This window comes from Odontesthes bonariensis, chromosome 7 (genome assembly GCF_027942865.1).
Source record: "Odontesthes bonariensis isolate fOdoBon6 chromosome 7, fOdoBon6.hap1, whole genome shotgun sequence".
In the NCBI taxonomy this organism is placed as follows: Eukaryota; Metazoa; Chordata; class Actinopteri; order Atheriniformes; family Atherinopsidae; genus Odontesthes; species Odontesthes bonariensis.
In genome coordinates this window covers 10543437-10567268 of record NC_134512.1, presented here as the reverse complement: position 1 = coordinate 10567268, position 23832 = coordinate 10543437, and the positions used below count along the sequence as shown (strand labels likewise).

Sequence of the window (23832 nt, the reverse complement as noted above, 5' to 3'; positions counted from 1 at the left end):
AATCCTCAGGACAGGAGAAGGTAACACTTACCAAAAGAGTGTCAGATCTAAAGCAGCCACCAGATCGTGTGTTGCAAATCTACACTGAAATAACTTGAAACGCAGGCAGGTTGTTAAGTAAAGGTTAATGACAGAGCTCCAGACCCATTGTATTACATCTAAGGATATTTTCTCCTCACCCCCACAAAGGAATTGACTGAGTCGGAGCTCCCTTTTTGGGGTAAGTCTGTGCGCAGCTATGAGCTGGCGGAGAAGAATGGCAGGGGGACAAGATCTGTGCTTTATAAGCTAGCTTTGGGAGATATATAAAAAAAAGTACGTTTGCTAACCAGATTTTAGCATTATGCTGGGACACTCAAATAAGGGATGTAACCTGCTTTGTGTTGCTTTATGAAGAGCCACATGACCGTTAAGCTTGCAAGTAACGGGACGGGATGTAGGACAAGGGACTGAACTGTATCATGATGAGACCGCTGAGCAGCACGGCTGTAAGCTAGCCACGCACAGACGAGGTCTGTGCTGCTGCTGCCTTATCGACCACACGACAGTGCATGATTGTCCGCTTTGTGCAAACTAAGTTTGGGAGTGTATCTGATAAGATTGTAGTCTCATTTGTGTTTGACTGGTATTGACCTCATTATTATATATCAATATAATATGTCTTGCCAGGAGCATGAATAAGTGATTCTGAATGATTTTTTTAATGTATATTGTAAACAATGAATAGATAGATTAGACTGCACTCCCTGGTAGTATTTGCAGTTTTTGACCCTCTATATATATATATATATATATATATATATATATATATATATATATATATAGATATATATATGGATGTATGTGTTTACAAGAAGCTGTTAAAAGTACAGGTTTTGATTAACAGATAAATAGCATATGCTTATGCGTGTGTTGTTTTTCTTCTTGATGGCTGATTTTGCTTTGAGCCTCACACTTTCTTGCTTGTTTTCCTACAGCCATTCTCCACTGGAATGACATGTTATGGAAGGAGGGGTCCTGAAGAAAAGAAGACCAAGTTAAGCATCCTAAAATAACCCAAACCTATGGTCATCTCTTTGGAATGACTCATCTCTGCTTAACCGGATGAAATGCCTTGAACCGTAACACCACCACACCATGGCAGGTTTAGTCTCCACTTTGGGTTGGGCAGTGATGCTTACGGCTCTTTTGCATACTCAACATGCAGTGTTTTTTGGGATAACAGTGTTGGTTACAGTGATTGCAGCGGATTCACCTGTTGCAGGTAAGAGCACACCTTTTTCTGGCTAACACAATGTGATTCACTAATATATACTTAGTTTCTCACACCTAATGAAGATCATTGTCTCTTACTACATTTTGTTAGCTTTGAAGGATGGCAAACACAGGTAACAATAGCTCCAGCTAATTCAGCGAATAGTCAAAAATGCAAAAATTATCCATGTCTGTTTGGTATATGAGATTGAACATACAATAGTATTGAAGATGGATACTATGGGCATGAATATTTACAGATCTACTTGGATAAGTTAACCTAACATAAGGACTGCATAAATTGTGCTTAACCTTAAACCTAAACCTTAAGTAAAAATCCATGCTGCAGTAAAATGTTGGGTTTTTATGTGTAGCTGTATTATTGGGATCCACGATTCACCTTGTAGTGTGATCAAGTTTTAATCTTGATGGATTTGTTTCTAGTTTGAGTTACCATCCCTTAACCTGAGTTTTGGACTCTGAAATCAGAAGCCTTGAAGCCACGTAACTATTCTCTATCACGTTTGTTCGGTGAAGGGTCACGATAAATTATTTAAAGACTCTGAAGATGCCCTTTTTTTTATATATATACATGAAATTACTCTCGCCATGTTATCTAATCATGAACGCACATTTTCAGCAATACGTGACTCGCATATAGGAGGTGCTCTGCACAACTGCAGTCTTGTTTGTGGACGACTGAGCAGCTGCGCTGGAGAAGCTGGGGGTTATTATGGGCTTTACACAAGGCCAACTTAACCAGTGACCTTCTAGTTGTAAGATCGCTTTCCAAGTCTTTAAGACGCTGTTGCCAACTTTTCCACATAAAAAAATCTGTCATCCCCTTAAAAAGAATATGTGACAAACTTTTCTGATGGGGCAACTTCTGTTTGTGATGTGTCTGTAAAAACAAAAACTTCTTTGTTGGTCTATTTCTGCTTGTGTTGATTTTCATGTGAACTGTGTCAGGGCCTCTGCATGATCTGGGACAGTTGTGGTGGTCATAATGAGGTCTTCCACGTATTTGATTCAGGATTTTCACATGAGCTGAAGTGACTTTGTCCCTGCACACTAGAGTTAAACCAATATCTACTAATTGTAGAAAGAGAAAGGGCCTAAATCCAGCCAGTTGATGGGTGTTTCCCTGGGATTAAATTCACTGATGCTGAAATGATCCCATCAACAACCCCCCCCCCTACACAATGCCATGCAAACGAGTTTTAAGGGTAGCCTAAAAGTCATGATATTGCATTTTAATAGGATTATGTAGTAGAAGACCTGAGTGAAAACCTTGGAAAGGAAATCAGGAATTAGTAAGTCAGAAAGCCACGCTGATATGGTATTTTGATGACCGTTAATGTGGGAAAACAAGTTCCCTCAGTTTACTGCAGTGAATTTTACTGCATTTTTTACATTTCAGATTTGGTCAGACTTCCAACCTGCTTTTTAACTGATTGCATTCACTATTGATATTGAGATTGAATTATTTATATTTGTGCATAAGATATTTCCCTTCTTGTTTATGGTAGTTTGCATTTCCTTGCCCTTCATACTTGATGAGCTTTATGTTTGATAATTGGTTTAAATGTTCTGCTAAACAGCATATTTTCTATCTGTCATGCTCTGTCTTTTGACACTTAACTCCTCTTTCCTAGATAAAGAACTTCTTAGGGCCGTTAAATCTCTTTTAAGGAAATGTAACTTCATATCATATAACATCATACCAAAGAGGGCGGTTCTGTGATGTATCTTCACAGTTTTGCCAGTGTTTGCCATGTAGATAAAAAAATTTAAAGAGCATCTCGTAAACGGAACGTTTTTGGATATATGATGATTTTTAAAATTCTATAAATAACTAAAAGTATAGCATCACTCAGAGTCCCCAATCTTGCTCTTCACATGAACCGTATGTTGGTCCAGATGATTCAAGTTCAATTATTCGAAGACATATACATTATGCCTTTTATTCATTATTATCTCATTCAAAGGGGCGTTTCACACAACTATTAGCTTTGATCACAGATGCATTCGCTCTTTGTGGTTTGAAGCTTTAATTGAGTATATCATTATTGCCCTGATTTTGGCTGCATCTGCTTTTGAAGCCGTGATGCTGTGGGCATGGTTACAATGGCTTCACTGACTCCTTTTCACATGGAAACATTGATATCACTGCCATTTAGGCAAAGGCGCACAGTCAGTACAGCACTCAGCCAGCACAACCATGTTAACTCATTGGTACATAGCTCAAGGTTAGTATTTCATCTATTTGTCATTGCACTAATCATAATAAAAAAAGCAAAGCAATGCATAGTGACAGCAAAAGGGAATGCATTGTCATCCCTTGGCTATAGTCATAATCACAGCTACAGTTTAGCCTGTCTCCTCAGGCAGTTGGTGAAAGATGTATCCACTTGTCCTAACATTGTAGTGTCACATTTCAGGGTTGTAAATTGTGAGATGGTAAAGTATCTGTTGTTCTGTGTTGACGAGCATCCGCGTGACATGACCGTAAAAGGTGATGCATGAATGTGAAAACATATAAGCTCTAACCATGTTGGCTCTAACCAACTGTTACCATGTAATTAACAACATGTAAGCATAACCATGTATATGAATTTCAACCCTAACCATGTGTTTTAAAACTCCCAGGCCTAACCACTTGCAAGTGAGAGTGGAAAAGTGAGGCATCGTGAGGGCGAATGTTGTAGAAAATGCTGCTGAAAATGTTTCCCTGGTCTCTTTTATGAGAGCCAGTGAACAAAAGCCATGTACCACCATTCCTCCTCCTTTTCAGTGACTAAATAAAGAGTTTAAAACAGTTTTTTTTCCTCATTTAGTTAGACGCTGTAGATAAATTAAGTCATCGCACAGCAACATGTGGCAGTTGAACATCATCACATGGCAAGAACATGGGTGGATGTGGAACCTATATGTCTGCACATAAGCTGTGTCTCCTTCTAGACAAAGGGCTATATTGTGAAACTGCAGTGTTTTTGTTGGGGGCCAACTTAGTTATTATACATTCTGCCATGTGATCAAAATGGTCACATTCATAGGGGCTTTTATTTTTTTAGATCCACTGAAGTTGGTACATACTGCAGTGGCCCAGTGTTTGCGATACTACACTTTGATTATTTATTTTCACATTCAAATATCAGAAAGTATAATTGAAGGCACAGATTTGATTTACTCATCTTAGAAAAGAAAATTCCGCACGTTTTGGGTCTTATGTGCCTATGTGTGTCTGTGTAAGATGTATGATCTTGAATATACGTATATAATATACAAGATTTCCCTTTTGCCACCGAATTTCTGTTACATCTTTTATATCTAACATGCTTAAGTTCAACATACCAAGTGAAAAACGTTTTTGCAATACCGTAAAATACCCTTGAAATTTTTCAACTCGACAGCTTTTTCCTCTCTCTTTGCATCACAGTGCAAGTTCAGCACAGCAAGCTCAAGGCCAACAAAGTCCTTTCTAATTACCAGCGCAGTCCGTTGCCATGTGAAATTTGATCTGTGTGGGATGACAATATGGCCATTCATTATTCATTAGAGCTGGAAGGCAGTCGCAGATCAATGGGTAGAACCTATCAAAAGCCAAACACTGGGTATTGTTGCACTCACCAGGCCTACCGCCTGACCAGACTGATCTAGTGGAAAGCAGCCAGGAGCTGATCCTGCCTGTCTACTGACTGGCTTGTCCCAGCAAAATTTTGGCTCTGTTTAGAGAAGAGTAAGCTAGTCTGCTGGTCAAGGGTGGGTCACCGACAGCAGACTGATATTTGTTAAAAACCACTGCTAAGTGTAAGTGATGATCATGTTCATTCATTCGACAGTGTCTGTTATTTGTTTTTTAAATCTAATTCACACATTAAAAGCATTCTTTTTTCTTTTTTCTTTTCTTCTTTTGTTTCCACTATTACCTGCATCATAGTTGTTGGCTGTGAAGGTACCATAGTGGGGGCTTGTGAACGGACATCTGTTTGTAATTTTCTGTACCCTTTTTTTATGTTTTACCAGGGCAGTTTTCCACTGGAGTTTCAGCATCCTACAAGTACGACGATCGTTTTAAAACCACAATCTTATTTACTCAAGGGCCGAGTCATCTCACTAGTATTTTCGTTGTGACATGATCACAAGTTATCAACCGTTTTCATCATGCTTCTTTGTTTTTTAAACTACCCTTTTTATATTTAATGATTGGAAAAGGTGAAATTACCAATGGCAGTATTTGGGGAGTTTATTGTTTATTACATATTGTTTAGTCTTTCTGCATCATAAGTAAAGTGATCAGAGCAAACTCTAAATTTTCTTTAGTTTTGTCATCTTTACCCTGCTAGTAAAGTATTCTTTTATTAATGGAGAGGTGACTTGTTGCTGTAATAGGGGCTTGGAACCTTCCGATTCATCTCATCAGAAGGTTCTGTAGGCGAACACGTAGCAAACCTTCATTTATTACAAACTAATTGCCGTGACTGCTTCCAGTTTTTTATGAGCAGCCTGTCAGATCTGTGGGCTTGAAATGTGCAATGCAAAGTTCATGATTTGACAGAAGGCAAAACCGAGGCCATCTAGTGCTGAGCCCAAATAACTTTTTGCTCTGATGAACTGCAGCTGATCATTTCTTTATATTTATCCGAGCAGATGGTGCAGTTCAGCCTGTTTTGAGCTTCTCCAGGCAAAATCATTTTGTTTTGGTCCTGCACAGTCATTTCCTTTCCCATGTGATTGCTTTTAGACTGGAAAACAGCTTCCTCCCAACTAGCAATAGAATTTTACCTTACCCAGCAGACGGTGTTTGTTAGCATAGGACCTAAAATCTGAAGAGTGGCTCGTGGGAGGATTGTGACAAAGTGGGAGAGGGTGCTGAGTGATGCAGTCCTCTGTGCCTCTCTGGTTACAAGTTTTTACCTTCCTGTCATTGAAAGAAAATAAAGACTTAAAGAGTAGAAGTGTACCCAAAGTATGCTGCATAGGGTGTGCTGGGTGTTTCACTAAAACAGCACATCTGTGATCTACTATCTAGAGAGACTCCTCATAGTTTTTGTGTTACAGAACTTTTTTAGACAACTTTCATCCTCAAGCTCTTCAAATTGTTATAGTTTTGTGAAATAAAAGTGCAAATGGTGAGAAAATTCAGCTGCGTCCTGCAGCTATTTTCCTGTTCAGTCTTCCTCACTCTCCTGTCTTTACATCTCTTCCTTTTTCTCAATCGGACTCTACTTTACTACTTCCCTCCCCTCCCCCTTATCCTGCTCCCCTTCTTTCTTGAACTCCCCTCTCCCTTATCTTCGAAAGTATCCCCCCCCGGGAAAGACAAACAAAGATCACATGAATATTTTATGAGATTTGGAGTGCAGTCGCATCTTCATTCTCATGTTCGTAACTGGCCAAATCAGATTAGTTAATTTAGATGAAGGCAGCCTTTCCAAGATTCTGTTTATAGGTCTCTATTTATTTTAATATGTTCTTTTTATCTCTTAATGTTTGATGTTGGCTAAATCCAGCAAGTGTGTAAGGACACTGGAAAGCAACTCTTGGATGTTTATAATAAATGTGCCCTTTCATGAGCTCAGACTTTTAGTTTTTGCTTTTTTGCTTTCATGGGGCTGCTTGAGCTTTAGCAGAGACCGTGATCTAATTCAACTCCGCTGATAAAAAACAATGGAATCTTTCCCATCTTAAAAGCTTCCCTGATAAAGCAAATGTCAGCACAGTAGTATCTTGATTGTTCGACTGCTCTCAGCATACACAGCTCTTGCCAACTGAAAAGAGCCAGTCACGCAAGGGGCTCAGCTGAAAACAGAACCATGTGTGGGGTTGTAGTTACTGAGCATTAATACCGAAGAAACCATTTATTCTGACTCGTCTTTTTCCAATTTTTCTGTTTTTGTGCAATAAGATGTCTGGGGAACATAGGAAAGGTGTGTTTGCCAGTCTGAATCATCCTGTCTCGTGTGAGCGTGTTCACAAGCAAGCACGTGTCTGCGTTGACTGATGTCTGGTGTTTCCCTGCTTTAGTAACTCAATTCTAACAGATAAAGGTGGATTAGTGGATTCATTAAGGTACCCTTAATGAAATGCCCCACAAAATTAGTGTGGGACAATTCAGCTACAGCATATGTTTGTGGTTTCCTTTTTCATGTATATATTGTTTTAACTGAGAACCGTACGATACTTGCCTTTAGCACAGATGCACTGTACCTGTCACTCAGAAAAATGAACAAACCCATCCTCCAGATTATATCTAGACTTCACCCAGCCACTTACATTAATTTGAAGTCTTTCTCATACTCTGTAAATGCCCAAACCAATTGAATTTTTGTCTGATGATTTTTTATTTTTTTTTACTGGATTAAATTAAACTTTATGTCTGCAGTTCATCAGTACAAATGTATAAAAAATATATTGAATAGATTGAAAACTATATCCAAAATTGTATTAGTTATGTGGGTGAGAAAAATTAAATTTGTACAAAGAAAGATCTTCAAACGACAGGAATTAGCTCTGGCATTCCTTGGTCTTGTTTGCATGTGTTTTAACAAACTGTATTAATTTCCTTAGATTTTTTTTTTTATTTTTTTTTTATATAAAGGTTTTCCCGAAGACCAGTGAACGATTTCCACTGCGGAATTAAGTCTGTTTCGTATGCAGTTCTTCCTGCACGCCCTAAAAATCACAGCCAGTCAGATTAGGCTAGGTTTTTTAAAACCATGTGTGCCTTGTTTGTAGCATTTTTTCTGGGATCTCTGAAACCCTTTCAGAATTTCTCTTCTCTCTCAGTTTTAGATTATAGATGTCATTAATAACTTTCCAAACTAGTTTCTCATGGGGTACTACTGACTCATTTTCTCTGTTTTCTTTTTTAAGCAGAGTGGTTTGGTTGCATTCAGTAAGTTGTAAATCAAATAAAGGATGGACTGCAGTAAATGAAACGGTTAAAGCAAGAAAGTCCTTGGCCACTATATTGTGAAATGTACTGTATGTAGACACATACCTTATCAGGTGATATAAAAACTGAGGTCTATGTCTGCCCTCTGAGGAAGGAAATGTTTACTTTCTTTAATTGTACATTAAAACAAACTCAAAGTATATTTGAGCTAATACAACAGGAAAAAACTGAACATACCAGACACATAAACTAGGGATGCACCGATACCATGTGCGTGTACTCGGACTCAGTATTCATTAAAGTGTTCCGATACTACAGAACCGATACCAGTGTGACTGGAGCTTAATTTTTCCTGCAATGTGTTTGTGAAAGTTAAAACGTTAAAACAATATGTTGCACTAAGAGTAGTTTTATATTACTAAAATGCACTAAGTGCAGTTGTATTTGGGTTGAATAATAGTGAATAGTGAACTAGTGATGCTACTTAAATTCTGTGATCCCATTAGATTCTCCCATTATTCCTCCTTGTTTTATTCTTTATTCTTCAAACGTTTCAGATATTCAAAGTTTTGTCTGCCTTTACCACAGTTTCTGTGGCCTGTTCACGATTGATTTAATTGTTAGGATTTTCTAAATATACATCCGGTCAGCCACCATCAATAATAGTCCTTGTCTTGTCAGAATCCTTTTAATGTGATTGCTGGCAGTAATTCAAGCCTGGACATGGTTGTATAAACTGAGACAAATAAACCAACTGAACCTGTAGAAGGGCATCATTTTTTGCTTGTATATCAACAAGTATAGTATAGTTAAATCCTAGTGTCTTTGTAGATGTTTTAGATGGGCTATATTCAGATGTTTACTGCACAAAGATGATGTTATCTGCAAGGTGTTATACTTTAAAGAAAATCTAAACCCTTTGCTGGCCAATCACTGCTGTCCACGTGACTGAATAATCAATGAGCAGAACCAAGATGTAGTTAAGCAAAAGATCCATTGTCTTTTGCTTAACTACATCCTTTTGTTTGGATCCAGATCCAATGACTAGATTTGCTACAACCAACAGAGTGGAATCCAAGAGAGAACACAGTATTAGAGTAGGAGTTTTTGCAAAGAGTTATTGAAACACAGGAGGTGCTCTGAAGTGCAGACAGTGGCTGTGACAGAATGTTTGGTTGTCAGAAAAGACAGACACTGGAGGCTGGCATGATTCATGGATACGTGGAAGACAGCAAAAGATAACTTGCGTTGGGGTGGAGAAAAGAACACTATAACAAACTCAACTTAGAAGCAACTCAATGTTAGAGTGACCAAACTGATTACAAAAAAATTATCTGCCAATGAGTGGAGTGAGGACCAGAGAAGATATACAGCAAGCTTGATAAAGAGATGGATCGCAGGACTGGAGGATAATCTCCAGAGGACACAGCACACACTCACAAGCAGGAAAAAACACAGACCATAACAAGAATGTGTCTCGATTTGCAGGACTGGTTAACTGGTTAATGTAAATAGTGCCTGCATTTCATGTACAATGCAGCAAAACTGGGACACCGTCATCTACAGCACATTAGCTGTGCACTTGACATTTGTGCTGTTGTGAGTTGATATTTGAAGATGCACACCAGTACGGGTCTTGGTGTTTAGTTTCGTGGATAGGTCTAACAATGTGCTTCCAACTAAGTGTAACACTCATGTTTCAGGGAACAGGTGGTAACGCAGCATAGTCTATGAGACCTTTGTCGGTTTTTGCCTACTCCAATGTCACTCCCAGTGCAGGCTGATCTCACTTGCTCTGAGCCACTGCTATGTTTTTAATTGCAGTCATCAACATCATTGTTGTCATCATCTCTACAATTATTTGAAATATCATCAAGGACTTGTCAATAATAGCATTTGTCTCAATTAACTAGATACTTGTCATCCATTCATGCATGTTTATTTGTCCTAAATGTGACTACCGATTAAATAGTTTGTCACTGTTGGAGTGGGTTGAGATGAGCTGACATTTTAAGGTCATGTAAAACAGTTTGACCTCAAATATCAGCAATTTCTTTAAACAAACATGGGCTTGGCTGTCTTTGTTTGGTCTTTGTAGCATTTCAAATGTGTTGTCAAGTCTTGACACGGTTTGTAAAATGTATGTCAATGAGCCTGAGGTTAGGCTAAGATTCATATTGAACCCCAAGGATTGGAAATGGGATAACAGCACACACATCCAAACAGATCAGTTTCTATGCACCACGTTTGGACTGGGACTGAAACACCAGCCAATTTGTTTTTCTGTATTTCCTTTCTTTTCTATATGTAGTAGATCATCAGATACTGCCAGTAATGTGAGTTTTCCTCACATTTTTGGTCAATCACTTTACTCTGTGTGTGTGTGTGTGTGCGTGTGTGTGTGTGTGTGTGTGTGTGTGTGTGTGTGTGTGTGTGTGTGTGTGTGTGTGTGTGTGTGTGTGTGTGTGTGTTTCTTTGTGCATTTGTGTCAGTATAGCCCAGCTGTGCTACATCCCTCTGGGTTGAAAAGGTTGGCACAGCAACTAAGAAGCAGACTAGATTTTTCCTTCCAAGTTCTTTACAGTGGGCTCTCTTATAGTGACATGCTGACTTGATTAAGGTACCAGTATAGGTTATAATTAAATTGGGAGTTTTCTCCAGTGCCAAGCCAGAGGTCGTCTGCTTGTGTGACACGTTGCTCTAAATCGAACATGATGCTCCAGAAATATATTTTTCTTTTGAGTTCATGCTTTTTATAAGTGATCTGCTCTGTCCTCTTTGTATTAAAAATAGTCTTCAGTCTCTCTCAAATGAGTCTGTGGCTGTTTTCAATACAGCATGATTATGCATAGGTTTTGTAAACTACAGAGAACAGCAGTCTTTAAAGCTGTTGCTGAGTCACCATAGAGAAGCACTGCAAGGCTAACGTCCTGCAGTGATAATAATGCCATTTTCTAAAGTTTACAGAATGCACTGACCCTGGGCAAGCACAGTTTGTTGATGACATATAGCCTGTTGATTTGGTTATCTATAATCCCAAAAATAAGCGAGCTCTTTAACTCCTCTCTTATTATCAGTCTTGTTTTTCTGGCTTCAGATCCTGTGTCACTGTATTGTGGAAAGACAGCCATGTTCAAAGGTTTCTTTAAATGTCTCACAATGAGACATTTAAACATATCAGAGAGGTGAACTCATACAGCTACATGGGACTTCTACAATGTATTTTCCATTGATTATTTATGAACTATTTCAGCCCACGAAGCCTTACTTAAACATGCCTGTGTCTGACTGTGCAATGTAAACAAGGCACTTCCGAAATTTTATCATGCATGACATTCTCTTGTGCAATAAGGAAAGGAAAGCCTTTGGCACTCAGATTAGGTTCAAATAGCATTGCATAACTTTCGTTTGGTATTTTCTCTGTTTTCACTGCTCTAATGTCACCCTTGAGGATTTTAATGTTGTGTGTATGAGGTAAAGTTGCTTCCTGATGACTTGAAAATTACACCATCCATCTCTTCCAAGATCAGCCACCATCACACACAAAGACTAGAAAATGCTCTCTCTACGGTGCGTTTTGTAAAATCCCAGACATATGGTCTGTGTGTGCATATTGGAATACTCCTATGGTTCAAAATTGGAAGAGTGGAAAGTGGTCGTTGTCAGCATCGTGAGCGTAGCCAAGCAAGGTCTTTTTTTGTTAACCTTTTATGAACTTCATGAAGCATTTTCTTCAAAATGAACCATTTCTGTTGCCACTAATTGCACTTAGTTGGACCAGTTATTAGGTCTAAGAATTTTTCTCATTCCACATAGACAAACATGTACTAAGTGCAGTTGTAATCAGTTTCCTTTTTTGTCGTGGCTACAGGCTACAGTACATTAAGATTGGAGTACAATGAGTCTGATTGGCAATTCTTAACAGATTTTTTATCTCAAATTCCAGTCTGGTGTAAATATTAACGGTTTAAGTAAGATTGATTTATTGTAAGTATAGACAAGCCAGAAATTCCTGCAACAACTTAACATAATGCAGCTTTATTCTATTACGTTTAGTAAATGTGTTAGTACAATTTAGCATCGTAGACAAATGGGCTGTAACATTTATTTCAGAGGTAAAGACTGTAGGAATGACACACTTCATGAAAATGGTCATTAAATCCGTGTTTTTATTCATGATAGTCATTTACAGTCATAGTGGACATAAACAATATAACAAATACACTCTCAGGCAATTAAAAAATTGTCAGTTGAATTTTAAAACTCATCATTTCAAGACTCACTTAGTAGGCTTTCTTTAAAGTGGGGACAATCGGTACAGTAGTTGGACAATTCCAAAAATATCTAAGTAATATTCGAGTGTTTTGTTTCCCTCAAAAGACTGGGGATACCCAGTAGCTCTCTCCTTATGCTTTTCCTTGCTATACTGTTCCACTAGACTGAATCACAATCTTTTTTTTTCGTCTGCAGATGAATCTCTGTTGGACTCTACACAGAACCCTATGGGATTTCTTGGAGATATTCCAAGTCCAACAGGATCGTCACCATCGGCCTTACCAGACTCACATTATACTACATTTGAAACCCCAGAGTCGCCTGGTGCCCTGCCATCCATTTCTGACCCAAATGATGAAGCTCGGACTGCCGACACCATGCTTTTTCAATTGGGACATAATGCATATGAAAACTCCAAATCCCAAATGCCAAGGGAAAAAACGCATATTCTGACAACTCCATTATTAAAGACTTTAAAACCTTTTCTGGGGTCTAGTCCACAATTTGAGGCATCAGCTAAACACGCCACAGACTTGAAGATGGTCAGGACAGATTCAAGCTTTCAGACAAATACATCCATAACATCCTTAAGCCCCTCTGCTTTTACAAGATCAACACCTCATCTAGTTCTTCATTCTGAGGAGCAGGTTACTTCTAGTAAGCAGCAGGATAGCGCATCAGAAAAAACACTGCCCATCATGACCTTTATGTCTGGTCAGCCTCTTGAACCCCCAAAACTGTCTCTCTCTGACTCTTTGGCCAATGAATCATATAGTCAAATAGGGAATTCAAGCCAGCTGAGCCCCAGCATTGTCCCCTTGGTGGAGAGCAAACGTGAGATTCAGTCCCCTGCATACAATGTGCCTTTCATCACGCCCCACCATACAAAAATTTTTGCTGAACCCACTGAGTTGTCTCCAGAGGACTACTACCCCACCAACACCATGGAAGTGGACTGGGGGTCTGGAGATTACCTTGAAACGATGTCTTTCTACAATTCAGATGGAGATGCGTATTCTCTGGTCACCAAGGTGCCCTCTGATCCATATGATCTGGAGGACTACACAGAAAGCTATGACACATCCTTTCCTTCCAGAGTGGGAATATCCCCCTCATCCCTAAATCCTCTTTATGTCTCAACCTCTGCCAGCCTTATGACAGCAAACAGCGCCATTGTTCCTCATAAATCTATTAATCCTTCAACAATCTCTACAACAGTTCACATTACACTGGAGCCCATTTCCACACCCAACACTGATATATCTGACGTATCAGACATTGATTGGGCAGATACGTTCACAATCCAACCAACAGATGTGCTCTTACCTGACATGAACAGCTTAGAGTATTACACCACTCAGTTGACCAAGGAGAACAACCGCACAGAAACTGGCGCTGAACACGGAGGGAATGTTACTGTAGTGTCCATCAATGCCACAGAGATCACTCCCACCATTGGCTTCACCAGTGATACTAATCTGACTGAGGATGAGTCCTCCGGTGATCTGTCAGGGTTTGAGGCTCACGATGTATTGACCACGGTAGCAACAACAGAGGAGAGTCCTCAGTCGATCAATATCTCTGAGCCTTTTCTCGATCCTTCAATAGTCCCAACTTATTTCTTTGATACCTCATCTTCCACATGGCTTGGTCAGGTGTCCACAACAGATTGGTCCACACATACAAGCATTGTAGGAATGGACACTGCATTAGCGGAACCTAGTGTGACACCTGTGCTGCCAGAAGATCTGATATCTTCCTCCTCTATGACAGATGTTCATTGGTTTGTTACAGATTCTTTCTCAGAAAGCACCATACACACTACTACTGTCTTAACTGCTACTATAGCCTTCTCACCCACTCCCACTGACCCTGCTGAAAACAGCACTGCTAGCACAACAGAACTAACTTTCCAAGATTCAACCTTTACAACTGAAGAAACTCCCAATATGTCTTCAGTTTCAACTGATTCCACATCGCACAATGTCACCATAGTACCCCCGGTTATGTTGGGGGATCAAGGCGTGACCGAAGATGGAGCTGACATCCCAGACACCATGACCTTGATCCCAACAAGCAGTGAAGTTAATACAGTCTCTGCTGCACCCACAAGTACAGCTGCCACAGCTACTCCTCATCAAACTACAACTAGACTTATTGCCACCACTGAGGCCTCAACTGCTGTCAACATCATCTCTGCTACCAGTGAAAAGACCACAGCAACAACAACAAGGCAGTACCTCTGCAGACATGACAGGCCTGCTTATTTAACAAAGATTGGTAAGTTTAATTTAGCTCTCTCTTACCGAAATAGACATTACTTAAATGTGTCATGTAAAACAAACAAACATATACTAAAGGCTAAAATCTTAAAACTCTGCTTTCTGTGCAAGGTTTTCCTTCTGGGGCCACCGTTGGATATGCCAAATCTCAAATCAGAGACATACTGAAAGGAGAATTCAACAAATCATTGGAGTTGCAGGTAAAATTATGTTATTTATAACTGAATATTCAAAATTAATTTCAAGATATTTGCCTTAATGGTGTCTTTTTTGACAGACACATATACATTATGATTTGAAACTAATCTTGTTGAATATTGAGGGGTTATGCATCGAGTGAACTGTTGTGTAAAGGCACACTTGGCAGTCACTGTTTGTAAATACAGCATTTGCATTTACAGATTAAAAGCAGCATTTGATGCATTATGGAAAATGTGACTTTGTAATTCAGATTAAAGAAAAAAACATTTTTTTATTTACTGTGTAAGCTGCCTGTTTGGAAAACCTGACAAGAGTTACTGACTAGAAAATCAAACTGGCCGTGGAAGAAAACCATCTTTCATTTCAAATTTTTATTTTCTAGTCACTGTTCGGAAGCGGCCTAAATTGAGCAGTGTGTGAGAAACACTAGTAGAATGAATGATTGATGACTGACTCGTTTTTAATATTTTTTTATCGTAGGTGGTGGACCCCCCACCCAGATTTGTGTTCCGGGCGGTGTCCGGTCCAATTGTGTACACAGCCATATCTGTCATCAATGCTCTGCGAAGGTCTGGGCGCCGCTTCCTATCTGTATCCCCCAACTTAAAGACAGCTGACCGTAAACATCAAGTCCACACAGGTAAGTCACGCATACATCAAACTTTCTTTTGACGCTGCCTAAAGCAAAAAACGTGTTCCCTGTTTGTTATGTTTTTGTAATTTTTTTTTCAATTTCAAAATTCTCCATGTCCACCCTCTGTGAAGTGCTGCAGTTTGTTCCTGGTCCCATTGACGTGCGGTACTGCAACTTCAGTGAGAGCATCGAGAAAGGTTTGACCATGGCCTTTGCAGAAGTGCGCCGGCGCTCAAAGGAGTCGACCAACTTCACAGTGCATGTGAGTGGAACCACATGAAAGAAGGAAAGCGCGGGCAGTCGTTTATTTGCATTCCAGCTGAGATGTTTTCATTAGGACGCTTTCACTGTGGCTTTGCACCTCAAAGCTTAATTACACAATGACAATAATCTCTGTCCCTCTGAATACCAGCTGTTGTCTGTCAGACGGTTGCATTAGTTGTGCTATTTGTGCGAGCAAGCTGAAAGTTGTTACTCTACACTACATACAGGTTTATGGCCATAGACAAGGGTTCAGGCACCTTCAGGCTTAGCATCTTCCTTAAATTTGATAGTTTTTTGTTGTTTTTAAAGTGCTTTAGAAATTAAATGGTGTGGTATGCTATGGTAAAATGTTCACCTGTGCATCTGTATTTCATTTTCTGTTTTACCATTTTTCATGAAGAAGACCCCAAGATTCTTTAATTGTGACATTCATAAAGGACTTAATGCTCTAGTTGTCACGTATATAGAGGACATATTGTTCTTTGGGGGTTTTTCCCTTTCGCTTAGTAAGTTGTAAAGATCTTTTATGTATAAGGTCTACAAAATTACAAGAAAGCCCACACGAAAACCTGTTTCCAGACAAACCCGTAGTAAAGTTAACTAAGACAAGTCCATCTCAAAGTCTAAGAAACAAAATAAACAAACAGAAATGGCAAAACTCAGCGAAAGAGAGACAAAGGACCAATCAAAAACAACAGAGCATTAGACAAAACATATTTCCTCCAGAAATGCTGTGGGATTAACAATGAAGTAATACATTTAGAAATACCCCCCCAAATATTTGAATATGTCCGCCTTGACTTGTACTGTCTGAGTAATGATATTGTTTTTAGGCTTTTTGCCTCGTCTGTTTTGCCAGATCCATCTATAAATGATAATGGTCAGTCAAATCTGGCTGGCTCCTTGTTAATCAGGATACATCAGGATAAACTACATTCAACTGTGAGACTGAAAATAATTTTTATGTTTAGTTGTGTAATTTTGCCTGTTTCAGATTGTAAACATCACCGTGGCTTCTCCTAAATATGAGGAACAACGGCTCGTGAGTCAGCCAGTGGACATCACCTTCACTGTTAGTGGTTCGAGGGGTTATCTGATGGGGTCAGAGATCAGCAATGCTCTGATGAAACTCACTGTTGTGGAATTCAGCTATTACATGGGCTTTCCTGTACTGCAGATTGCTGAACGTGAGTACCGTGTGGTTGTATATTTTTAGGTATTTTGATTTTCAAACCTCAGTGTTACGTTTGGCAGTCATGAGTTTATTCTGAGTCTCAATGCTATCAGTGAACTTATAGGTTAAACTTCATTGTGTTTGATCATCATTTTGTCCTTTTTCCCACAGCATTTCATTATCCAGAGCTAAACACCAGCCATTTGCTTCGCTCCTCCTGGGTTAGAACAGGTAAAATGGTTTCAGTGGCATATTCTTGGCATATTAAAATGCTGCTTCCAAGCCTCACAGCAAATCTGAAACGGTTTAAGCTGGGTGTATTATTTCTGTTTTGTGTCTTTGTAGTCCTCTTAGGTGTACTGGACCAGAAAGTGGGGGAAAGAACCTTTCAAGCAAACATGGAGCGCCGGGTGGCTATTACACTTGGGGAGGCAATGGGAGTAGTGAGACGGGTTAAAAGAGCCACCACTATAGGCAACAGCAGTGTTCAGGTATGGTTTTCATTACCGATTCAATACTAAATTCAAAGAAGTGTTTGTAGCTGCGATGCTTTAGATTACTTCTTTTTTTGAGTAAAGGTTTGGAAAAAAGTGAGATTTAGCTGTTGTGATTTTCTTCATTTTGTTCTTTATTTATTAGAAAGGAAACCGTTAGAAACAAATCAAAGCTTATCATAATGTAGAAACTTGACTGACATATAGTTAATGTTAGTTTGTCAAAAATACAAGACAGTCTAACTTGTTGAATATCTTGGTCATTGCATAACAAAAACATAAGGTTTGCTAATGGATTTAACTAAAACGCCCTTGTTCGATTTGTTTTGTTGGTCCCTTTTGCGAGTTTTCTCTTAACTATCTTGCCTTAGTACAGAGGGCTCATTATGTGTGGGATGCAGTGTTGGTAACTAGTGAAAGCCTAAGTGCTTTACTAATCAAGCTCTGGCTTTTGTGGCTCCTCTCTGCACCTGCTCATCTCATCTCCAAGGGGACAGGATATGGCTCTGTCTCCATGGCAACAGCATCCTATTTACCCCTTGGGATGAGACACTCCAAGACCGCCACCTAAAGGGGTTCATATTCCTCTTCCTCATTTCTTCAGTCTTTTAACTTGATGGCTCCTGTGAGCCACAGAGCAGATGTATTATTAATTTGATCATTTTTCTCTGTCTGTATCCTGCTCTTGGGATGATCAAGAGTTGTCTTTTTTAGGTGACAAAGAGGCATTAATGGGGTGGGGGTGGAATTTAGAGATTATAAAAGTTGGATAGATCTAATGACCTGGGAGTGCAACACACTTAGATGAAAGATATATTTTGTGAGGGACAAGAGATACATATTTGATTTGACCTCATGAAGTCTGAGTGCATAAAGCAGACTTTAAACAAGGGCGCTGTCAGAGTGATAAATATCAACCTTGGCTGAGTAGCAGCCTCACTGACTCTGACCTTTTTGACTCCCACGTTGTTGTCTCCAATAAAACTCACAGCGTGATTTAAGAAAGGAGAGGACCGATTTAGTGATGAACCTTTAATGTCTGTTTTTTTTTATGTCTGCTAAGATTAGATCTCTAATTTTAGTCCCTGGCATCCTTTTTATATTTAAAATGATTTTTTTTTTTCACAGCCATAATTATGTGTTTAACACACTTATCATGCGCTTTTGTTTCTTATTGCCTGGATGAGATCCTGTTGTTTAGGAAGCCTGAGTTGGATATTTATATTTATCTATTTATTTCATTTTATTTCAAAGATCCTGTCTGAGTGTTAGGTGACTCAGACAGACAGAGCCTTTGAACTGAGGGAAGGTTTCTTTCTCTTTTTCTCCTGCCCACCTGTTTAGTTGTTGATTCTACTTGCCATGGCAAAATAAATGTAATGTTGTCATCTATGAGAATATTATATGAGCCTTCCTAGATAGATAAAAAGAGGAGGCTATCGGAGGGTTGTGCAATAATGATTCACAGTGCACTCTTTTCACTCTAATAACCATGCATGGACCAGATTAGACACCGAATCAGAGTGCATGCATAGCTGTTTTTCTGTGTCAACCCAGGCATGACCTGCAGTTTAGTCTTTCCAGTAATGCAAACAGCAGACTGCCCTGTGCCTCAGGGCACCGAGTGGGAGAATGCACACACACACACTCATGCGTAGATACATGCGCCCAAGTATCAGTGTATTGTAGTGGATGAGAATATTTAAAGAGTGACTAATTTTAACAGAATGAAGAATGTGAGATGATATACTGTATGATGATGGGGTGCATCAATATGTGAATGCAAAAAGTGCACAGTGCATCAAGTTAAACATTTTAAAACATGTATTTGCTTGTAGACATTCAGTGAATTTTGTCACATGCTTGTATAATGTCCTTCAGTATATCACAAGACAACTACGGCCAGATCACTGGGGCCCTTAATTTTAGTTTTTGCATTCTTATCAACTCAAAAATGATCAGTTATCGTGCTCCACAGGAAATGACAAGCCAGACTCTCCATTAAAAAGTCATTTTTAGTTCTGAAAATGTGATGCTTAGCTCATTAGGTCCTTCATCAGACATTCCATTCCTAATTTAGAGAGCGTAGTGCGTCATCATCCATGACTCCTATGTTCATTTTTGGAAGCACTTTTTTTCACAGTTGCTTGAGCTCTGCCTGTTTGCCACAAATGTTTCAAATTGGAAGCATCTTACAGGGTAATTCAACAAACAAGAACATCAAAATTAAATCATGGATTTGGAAATTGAGCTTACGGTAGTCAGCAGTAATTTGCAAGCTGAAAACATTTATTTTCTAAACCCCTTAATTCTAATCCGGGTTGCAGGGGGCCTGCTGCCCATCCCAGCTGCCATCAGGTGGGAGGCAGGCTACACCCTGGACAGGTCACCAGTTCATCACAGGGCTAAGGCGACAATGCTAACCACCACATCAATGTGCAGCCAAGCTACAAATGTATCTCAACAAAGTAAAATAAGAATTGGTCAAATTTTTAGCAATAGAGATGTTCTTACTTTTTTTCTTTTGGGAAATCTTGGATCCTGCGTCTTCTGTACTAAAAAGGAGAGAGGAACCATCCAGCTTGTTGTCAGCACACAGTTAGTATGATAGTATGGGACTGCATTAGTACATGGAACTGGCAACTTGCACATATCTCTACAAGCTCTTGCAACTCATGATTTGACGTTGACGATTGGACAAGTGACACACCTCCTTCCTTTTCTCAATGCCTAGGTTGTAAGTGCAAGCCGGCTGACAGGTGCAGACAACCCCTTGGAATTAGTGTATTTTGTGGAGGGTCCCAGTGGTGAGAGAATGCCTGCCGTCCAAACAGCCAACCTGCTTAATAGCCTGGATGTTCAGAGGGCTGCCATTATCTTGGGATATCGTGTACAAGGCATTTTGGCTCAGCGTGAGTATCTCTTTCACACCGGTTCAACAACAACTAAGTGATTTACTGATTGATCAGTGACATTCAAACCAAGTTAGATCTCCCACAGGAATGCTTTTACTTTGTTTTTAAGTGTACTAAAGCAAGTCTTTGTTGGGACATTTTCCTTGATTGCTGTTATGATGTTTTTACAATCTGTGTTTTTAATTGATATAGTCAAAAAAAGAAAAAGTTAATTAAAAATTAAATAAATCTATTATTACCCTAGTTAAGTAAACTATTAGCTCCATTTTTTTTGTTGCTACTTAAGATTGTTGAGATGGTTTTTGTCTTACTTTTACTTTTTTCAAGGTTCTCATATGAACGAAATATTCAAGCTTACTGTGGGCTCCATTTGTTTCTTTGTATGTTTATGTTAACATTTGAGCTACTCACATTCTCCACACGCTGTACCAAAAGCCTGTCTTTCTCATTAAGAATCTAAACAAGGAATGAAGGGCTAATGAGGGCCCCTCAGGGGAGTCATGTCGCTGTGCTTTGTTCTCTAACGGTACTTTCTCATGGGATGAAATGGGTTTTAATTATAACGAATGAAGGTCTGCATTGAATATTATAACTGTAATATTATGCTCAGCTTTGCATTATTAAGGAGCATGTAAACAGACCATATTTCTATTTGAAGCTTGAGGTAAACCTAAATCTATGTCACTCTTTCGATGCATTTGTCCAAAGCTGTCGAGAAGGTCGCATCCTCCCCCTCCGAAACTGAGAACACAAACATGTGGATCGTCATTGGGGTGGTGATTCCCGTCCTCGTGGTCATTGTCATCATTTCCATCCTCTACTGGAAACTGTGTCGGACAGACAAGTTGGAGTTTCAGCCAGATGCCATGACTGCCATCCAGCAGAGACAAAAGGTATGTTCCCAGCCATGCTTTTACAGTCTCACTGATGCTTTATGGTATCAGCATCTGAGAGCAATTTCTTTACAATGGATGTCTTTCAAAAAACTGAAAACTGTTTTTTGTGATATGGAAATATTTCATGCAGATGCTTTCAGATGCAATAGTGAGAGTTAGATTGATGATAAATTAGGACAAAACGATTAAATAACTCCCAGAAGGCATTTCCACTGAATCAAATAAATAAAGAAACTAGTGCAGTCAAATTTAACACATTTTCTATCCATGAAATCCCACTTTATCCCTGTTCTAAGTTTTTTTTGTTTTGTTTTTTCTGGCTGCTGTACAAATCAGGAAAAAGATTATTCTTGGAGTAAGAGAGTTTCATTTCCACCAGAGTATGTAGAGTGGATGATACAACAAGCAAGCCGAGCATGAACCAAAAGCAACAACCATCCTGGCAATGTTGTGGCCAGAAATGGCACCGCTGGCAGCTGCTGCCTCTCTTTGAGCCAGCTCCTTACTGTGGTAATGTGTGACAAACAATGATTGGCATTGCATGGTTTACACTTTAACTGTCATGGTTAAGAGGTGTGGTTTCTAGAAATATCTAGAAACCACACCTCTTAACCATGGTGAGTGTTAACTGTAGCTCATAGCTGAAAACTTGTTACCAACTTTGCAGGCATTGTGAGACCAACATCGTAACTTAACATCAAACAGTTATTCATCTCAACCACTGAGACACTAACCACAGTGAACTAAATTGACATAAAAGTTATTCTGTAAACTGTAACTGTTTTGACACAGGAAATAGTAATAGGAAATAGTGTATTTTTATTGAGAATATTTGCTCAGGTAACAGATTGCAAAATTAAATGAATTTGTGACTGACATCCATTAGAATTTTTTTTCAAAACAAAGTTTTAAAATGAATCTTATCTTTATGAGGTCTTTACCATAATCACAGTTAAAACATGGTTTATAAACAGTGATACAGTATATTATATTATCATGGCTAATTGACACCTGCAATGTATTTAGTGGGAACGCCAAATTGTGTTACATAATGTCAATGTCCAAACCAGCTGAGAAACTTTAACATATTCCACAAGGAAATGTATCATTTAGCTGATGTAGAAAGAATGATGTAACCCCTTAAAATTTAAATGACCTGCTGATTAATTAGGGATATCTGTCATTGCCATGAGTGTGGTTCAGCAGAGCACAGAATGTGGATTTCATCATCTCTTCTCATAGATAGGAGAAGTAAGACTTTAATGACTTCAGTAGAGAGACTCATTAGACCATTTCATGGTGTTGCTTGGAAATGAGATGGGTTTAAATTCTGTTCTAAACTTTTCTGATGTTTCCTTTCATGTTTTTGCACAAAGCCACTTAACTCCACAGTTTTTTTTCTGTTTGTCTCATCTTGTTTTTAGTTTTTGAAAAGAATTTTCTACCTTGATGTCCTCACTTGATGTAGAAATTGCACATCTTTCTGGATTGATACAGCCCCTCTCTTGGTTTAAAGCACAAATACATTTTTCCAGTTCCACACACCTCTCGATGAACATTAATGAAATGACAATGTGTATACTGTATGTATACCAATTCAACCGCAATAATATACCCGTTATCAGAAACACGGCCATGGGACCGGTGTACCTTGGTGGAACCAGGCTGTTGGCAGCAATTCCTTTGTGAAATGTATATAATAAGGCAGGAGCGCCATGATTTAAAGATCTTTCACTTGCATCCCTTGTGTACTTGATCAAATTTGGATCAAGGAGTCTGGAGGCCAGTTCAACAATTTTGGCTCTTGGTTATGTTTCATATGCACTTTTTTCAGTATGGCAAGCGTCACGTTCCTTCTTAGGGAGATCTTTGCTCTTTTGGAAAGCCATTTTTATATTTTTGGGGCAGCTTGGAAACCCCTGGTTGGTTAGTGGTACTTTTCAGAGTTACGTCCACATTAGGCATCATGCAGTATTTCTGTCGGGCTGCACTATATATTTAAAATGTAATTTTATGCAAATTTTATGCAATCAACATTGCAAAGCCAGTATTAATGCGCATAGCCATTTTTATTTGAAATAGAGCAAGCAGATTTGTTGTTAATGAGGGCTGCATGCCATTCAGAGGAAGCTCTGCTTTTTGTGTAAGTTCTACAACTAGTTAGCATGCACAGGTGGAGAAGTGGAGTGCAGCCCTCATTAATACACCTGAAATCATCGTTGTGTATATTAAAGTATTTATTTTGCTTTGCTGAAGAGAAAGGTCTGTGTAAGACTGAATTTCAACAAGAGGAAAAGGCAATACTTATTCACCATGACACAATAACTCCATTACTGAACAGTCAAGTTACTTGCAATTTCTGTCTTTTTTGTTATGGCATTATGCTGCAAACTTTAGCTGTAGTCCCAAGTTGATCAAATGTGATATAGGTTCAAAGTGGCTTTTACTTTGGATACACTGGAAAAAAAATCAAAGTCTTACCAAGTATATTTGTCTCATTTCTAGTCCAAATATCTCATTACACTTAATATAAGACACAACTGCC

At 39.0% G+C, this 23832-nt stretch overlaps 1 protein-coding gene across 8 annotated transcripts in view; it reads left to right on the top strand.

Annotated features, from left to right (window-relative positions):
• The window catches only part of LOC142383735 (UPF0606 protein KIAA1549), a 37349-nt gene continuing 13517 nt past the window's right edge, over positions 1–23832 (top strand). For 4 of the 8 annotated variants that reach the window (XM_075469426.1, XM_075469425.1, XM_075469424.1 and 1 more), the window contains exons 1-11: positions 3–220; positions 978–1264; positions 12623–14707; positions 14821–14909; positions 15391–15550; positions 15676–15806; positions 16803–16995; positions 17154–17213; positions 17328–17473; positions 20211–20388; positions 21100–21284. In XM_075469426.1, coding sequence (XP_075325541.1) covers positions 1138–1264; positions 12623–14707; positions 14821–14909; positions 15391–15550; positions 15676–15806; positions 16803–16995; positions 17154–17213; positions 17328–17473; positions 20211–20388; positions 21100–21284 — 3354 coding nt within the window. In that variant the 5' untranslated portion in view covers positions 3–220; positions 978–1137. Of the gene's footprint in view, positions 221–977; positions 1265–12622; positions 14708–14820; positions 14910–15390; positions 15551–15675; positions 15807–16802; positions 16996–17153; positions 17214–17327; positions 17474–20210; positions 20389–21099; positions 21285–23832 lie in introns of all 8 variants that reach the window. The other 4 variants (XM_075469430.1, XM_075469429.1, XM_075469428.1 and 1 more) reach the window with 2 other exon arrangements.